This window comes from Amblyomma mixtum, chromosome 4 (genome assembly GCF_055824585.1).
Source record: "Amblyomma mixtum isolate Tamu chromosome 4, ASM5582458v1, whole genome shotgun sequence".
In the NCBI taxonomy this organism is placed as follows: Eukaryota; Metazoa; Arthropoda; class Arachnida; order Ixodida; family Ixodidae; genus Amblyomma; species Amblyomma mixtum.
In genome coordinates this window covers 75786024-75792006 of record NC_143015.1, presented here as the reverse complement: position 1 = coordinate 75792006, position 5983 = coordinate 75786024, and the positions used below count along the sequence as shown (strand labels likewise).

At 55.2% G+C, this 5983-nt stretch overlaps 1 protein-coding gene across 1 annotated transcript; it reads left to right on the top strand.

The window, feature by feature from the left end:
- Positions 1–5060, top strand: LOC149347082 (uncharacterized). The gene is made up of 2 exons (XM_089586856.1): positions 1–926; positions 4917–5060. The coding sequence occupies exons 1-2, from the start codon at positions 30–32 to the stop codon at positions 5058–5060; spliced, it is 1041 nt and encodes a 346-aa protein (XP_089442982.1). The 5' UTR covers positions 1–29.
- Positions 5061–5983: the final 923 nt, after the last annotated feature.

Genomic DNA, 5983 nt, shown 5'->3' with positions numbered 1-5983 from the left:
CCAAGTGGACGCCCAAGCCAGCGGTCAGGATGAACCCTGACGATTACGTGATCGTGCTGCGGCCACGCAGTACGGTCGCCCTCAAGACAGCATTCCAGCACGGTGAGCTCGGCGCTGCCATTTCGCAACTCATCGGCAGACAGCATATGAATGCGATTACAATTTCTCCCAATTGGGAACAAAATATTATCGTCTGTGGCACGAAGAACCCCGAGGTGGCTCAAAAGCTTCTGACGGACATCCAAATTACCACCAGCAAAGGATCGCTCCCGCTTCACGGACACCTCAAGCTCACCGGTGATGTGTGTCGTGGTGTGATTACTGTGCATAACCTTGAAACCAGCGAATCCTTGAAACATAGTGTGAAGTGGCGCGGTGGTGAATTAGTCCATGTGCGCAAGCTGGGAACATCGAATGTAGCTGTGCTAACTTTCGAGGGACGCAGCGTTCCGCGTTACGTCTACTACAATGCAGAACTGACTCCCGTGAAGGAGTTTAAGAAAACGGTGCCAGCGTGCTACCGTTGCGGCACGCTGGGGCACCGGGTGGACAACTGTCCCACCCCGCTCAACGAAAGATGCGGCCTTTGTGGCCAGAACGTGGGGGTTGGTACTGAGGGGATGGCCCCCCACGTTTGCAATCCCATGTGCATAATATGCGGGGGCCCGCACCTCACCAGCTCCCGCGAATGCACCAGCAAATTCATCCGGCTTCCGCAGCCAGGGCCCAGGCCGCCAATCAAGCCACCCAAGGGAGCCAATTCCGGCGCGACACGGGGAAGTCACGCCACCGGCCGGCAGCAAAACAACCAGAAGACGCCACGGCCTCCCCCTGGCAAGACAGCAACGGTACCGCCACCACCCGGAGCAGCGGAGTTCCCAGCTCTCAGCGCTTCATCTGGCGGCGCCGCCTGCAACCAACCCAAGGTAGGCAGCTGGGCGAGGGTCGCCTCCTCTCCTTCCCCTCCTCCCTCCTCCCCCACCAGCACCGCCGAGACGCAGGAACTCAAGCGCGAGCTCGCCCTCTTGCGAGCTCAAAACGAAAAACTAGCCAGCGAGCTTAACTCGCTCAAAGCCCAATTCCCTACTCCGCCCGCGTCGAGCGGCGAGGAAGAAAACATCAAAGACAGGGAGATTCCTACTCCTGTGGAGAGTCGTGCCGCGGCCCTGGAGACCCGGGTGACCGCAATTGAAACACAATTGGCTGACCTTCCCAAAATTATCCACGATACCACTGCGCGTCAGGTGGAGAGTGTTATCGCACAGGTGACACAAGCCGTAACTCACATTATCCAAAAATGGATAAAGGACAATCCGCGCGTCCTTAAACGCGTAGGGCCCATCAGGGACGCTAACCGCCCCTCAAAATTCAACAGAGTTATTCCCGATGAGTCTGACTTCTCGGAAGACTCATGCACGTCTGCGCCGGCCACTAGCGGACTGGGGAGTCTTAACAACGTAACCCCACTCTCCGCCTCCGACCATGGCCCCCAACCCTAAATCGCGAGCAAGAACAACTCAGCCGCTTACACTAACGCAGTGGAACTGCCGTGGTCTCAAGAACCGCACGAAGCGGACTCATCTCCGCCTCTATCTTGAGACCTTTGAGTTCCTCGTTGCCGTGGTTGCCCTTCAAGAACCCGGCGCCGGGGCCAAACTAACAAACTACACTACATTTCAACACAACCTGCAGACATGTATACTTGTTCACAAGCAGTATACTGCGCAGGAGGTCACGCTCCCCACAACACCGCCTTTCCCATACACGATGGTGTCAGTGCTGCCCCTAAAGCGGTCTGACCCACCTGTACACATTCTAAACATTTACTGCCCACCTAAACTTAAGAACGTCACGTTCAATGAAATTTTCACCCAAGCTATGCAGGTGGCTGGAAGGGATCCCCTTCTGATCGTCGGGGATTTCAACGCCGCGAGCAGGCTATGGGGGTACCCCCGGGAGGACAGACGTGGGAGGAAGCTTGCGGAACTTCTTTCCACACTTAGACTCACTTTACACACTGACCCCGCCAACCCAACACGTGTCGGCAATTCGATTCAACGAGATACTTGCCCGGACCTCACATTTACACGCAACATACGCCATGCCGACTGGCTGAATACAGAAGACACTCTGGGTAGTGATCACTGTATAATCAACACAACCATTTACATGCGTCCCCTGAAACGCCCACTAACACAAGCTCGTGTCCCGGACTGGACGACTTTCCGCACCTCTCTACCCGTCGTAGACCCCCTCCAGTCGGGATACGACGCATGGTCCAAATCGCTCACGTCTACACTCACACAACACGAAAAGCAGATACAGCTCACAGAAACACAAACGGGCGTGAACAACCACTTGCTCCACCTTTTGGAGGCCCGCCGCAGCCTCACCAAAAGATGGAAGAAACAGAAACATAACAGACGCCTAAAGAAACGCATCCTCGAACTCACACAACAGGCAGCGGGATATGCTACTCAGCTAGCCGACACTAACTGGGTGGACCGGTGCAACGCGGCTGCGCGCCTGATATCTCGCCGCAACACGTGGCGCCTATTCCGCGCTCTCATCGATCCAATACAAACACGCACGGAAACCCAACGCCACTTACATAGGGCATTGCACAACTTTACAGGATCGACAACACAGCTAGCGCACACGCTCAGGGATCGATACCTGTGCACCACTAAGGACCCCCGGCCGGCGGCGTACTCCTATGCAGGCGAAGAGAACACGGAGCTGGACACTCCGTTCCAGCTCCACGACCTCCGGGCGGCCCTAAGCAAGATGAAGCGGAGCACTGCACCCGGGCGCGACAAGGTTACGGTCAAGCTCTTGGCCAACCTTCCCGACGCAGCCTACGCCGCGCTCCTCAAATACATCAATACCATTTGGGACGGAGAGACTCCTCTCCCTCTCGATTGGAAATCGGCTCTCGTGACCTTCATTCCGAAGGCCGGCAAAGCTATTGATGTGGAGAACCTTCGCCCCATCTCCCTCACGTCTTGTGTCGGCAAGCTGACGGAGACGATGGTGCGTGACAGACTCTCCGATTATCTCGAAACACAGCACATTTTCACGGACACTATGTTCGGTTTTCGTCCTCACAAGTCAGCACAGGATATACTTCTGCAGCTCCACCACGACATTTTAGATCCTGTAGAATGTCCCCACAACGACAAGGTGGTCCTGGCCTTGGATCTTAAAGGCGCATTCGACAACGTCAAACATGAAGTAATCCTGGACCACCTCAGTAACACCAACTGTGGCCACAAAACATTCCATTACATAAGACAATTTCTTACAGACCGTCAAGCCTATATACGCATGCAAGATGCGGAACACGGGCCATACACCATCGGCTCGAGGGGAACACCTCAAGGCGCGGTCCTGTCTCCCCTGCTCTTCAATTTGGCAATGCTTCGTCTTCCCTCCAAATTGTCTTCTCTACTCGGGATACATCACGCTCTTTATGCGGATGACATTACAATCTGGGCCACGCAAGGTAACCTGGGCCACATGGAGTCCTGCCTGCAAGCAGCGGCGACCCTAGTCGACGACTACGCGGCCTACTGCGGACTCCAGTGCGCCCCAGCTAAATCAGAATTTGTGCACTTACGTCCCTCCCCTCGGGACACAACACCGCTTCGCATCAGTCTCCCCTCGGGACCGATCCGCGAGGCCAAGGAGATCCGCGTCCTAGGCCTCTTCATACACCACCAACGCAGAGTCGACACCACCCTAGCCAAACTTCGCACGGTGGGAGACCAGGTAGGCCGCATGGTCCGCAGGGTCTCCAACAAGCGGGGCAGATTGCGAAGCCAGGATGCACTGCGGCTTGCCCATGCTTTCGTAACGAGTAGAATCCTCTACTCAACTCCCTACTTGCACCTGCGCAAACACGATGATGACCAATTGGAGGTCATCCTGCGGAAAGTCATCAAGCGGGCTCTCGATCTCCCGGTCACCACGTCCAACCAGAGGCTTCTGGCCTTGGGCGTGGTGAACACATTTTGGGAGCTTCGAGAAGCCCACTTAGTCAACCAATACACGCGTCTTGCACAGACCACGTCCGGTCGCCGCCTCTTGGACCGGATACACATCAAACATAACTACCACATTGAGGAAAGGGAGAGAGTGCCAGAACCCTGGAGACGCGCCCTCCGGGTCCGACCTCTTCCCCGCAACATGTCCAGAGAAGACCATAGCGGTCGTCGCCAGGCGCGCGCGGAAGCGTTGGCGCGATACTATGGTAACCAAGAACACGTGTATTACGCAGACGTTGCCGGCCCACACCACGGGGGGTGGTACACGGCCGCAGTCGTACACAACACAAACACAGTTAACGGGCTCACTTTCAAAGCCTACAACGCAACACACGCGGAGGAGATTGCCATTGCTCTGGCTCTCACGAATCCCAAGTCAAAACACATCATCACCGACTCGCGAGGGGCCTCTCGGAACTACGAGTTGGGCTGGGCTCCCCCGCTTTCCTGGCGCATACTGGAATATAGCTGTCGATGCGAAGATCCAACTCCACGCAACCTGATTTGGGCCCCCGGTCACCAGGGACTCCAGGGAAACGAACAGGCCGATCAGGCCGCCCGCGCACTCTCTCCCCGGGCTATCTCCCTGTCCTTGGAAGGGTACTCCCAGTCAGACAATCTGGCCCTTACATTCAAACAAATCACCGATTACTACAAGGAGGAGCACCGGCGCTACGCGGCCCCTTGTAAGGGTCTGGATCGCGCTGACGAGCGCCTCCTCATCAAAATTCTTACTAATACTGTGCTGTGCCCGGCGGTGCTTAAACATTTCAATACATCATTTGATGGCGCATGCCAGTTCTGTGGAAAGGTGGCTGACACCTTCCACATGGTTTGAGCGTGTCAATCAATCCCCCCCAACCCCACCAGAGAGGACTGGGAGGCGGCCCTGCTCGGCTGTCAAGACCTAAAGAGCCAAAAGGCTTTGGTTCAACGGACGCGGGCGGCGTTGCTTGCCAATGGGGCACCGGAATAGGGGCTCCACCCAGTATTGTAAGGGGAAAGGGCCAATAGGGTCCTACCCCAATCACCTTTCTGTAGGATAGGATAGGATAGGATAACTTTATTTGGCTCTAGCACAAGTGTTTTTTTTTTTATGTGGTCAGATGAGTCCATCCGCAACGGTCGGTTGCCCCTATTCCAGGGCTCCGCTGGATGCTGCCGTCAGCTGAGCTCGCCGTATCAAACCGATCTGGTCATCGCGGCAGTCGCTGGAGAGCAGACCCTCCCATTGCTCCACACTTGGGTTTTGTATAACTCATACGGGTACTAGGGATGTGGATACAGTCAAATCAACGCTGTACTCACACCCTTGCGCTATTAAAGGCATCTACACTCCAAGTGGCCCGCATGATTACGCGCATCTCACACAGACGTCATGGCATGCGAGAAGAAGACACACTCAAGCTGGTCAGGAGCCTAGTGGTCAGCCGGGCGACATACAGTCTCCCGTACTACAATCATATCAAAAGTGAAATACAACAGGCGGACGCGATTTTACGCAAAGCGTATAAAACCGCGCTTCGACTACCCCATAACACCTCAACTGAAAAGCTCTTAGCCTTGGGCCTGCACAACACGTTCGAGGAATTACGGGAAGCGCAGCATGTTGCCCAAATGCGCAGACTACAGCAGACCCCCACAGGCAGAGTTCTTTTAAAGAAACTGGGCTACACCGAACAAATTCGAGAAATATTGAGAACTGAAACGATCCCCGATGAGTACCGCAGCACGCTCAGGGTTGCACCAATACCAAGAAACATGGACCCGAACCTCCACAAAGATCGAAGAGAGGCAAGGGCCGACCGCTTACAGAAAACACACGCATCCCAGGATACAACAGTGTATGTCGACGCTGCCACATATACCTTTCTGTAAAAAACTTAATTTCCCATAAATGTTTTTCACCACCACCACCGGGCAGCGTCCCTATAAAG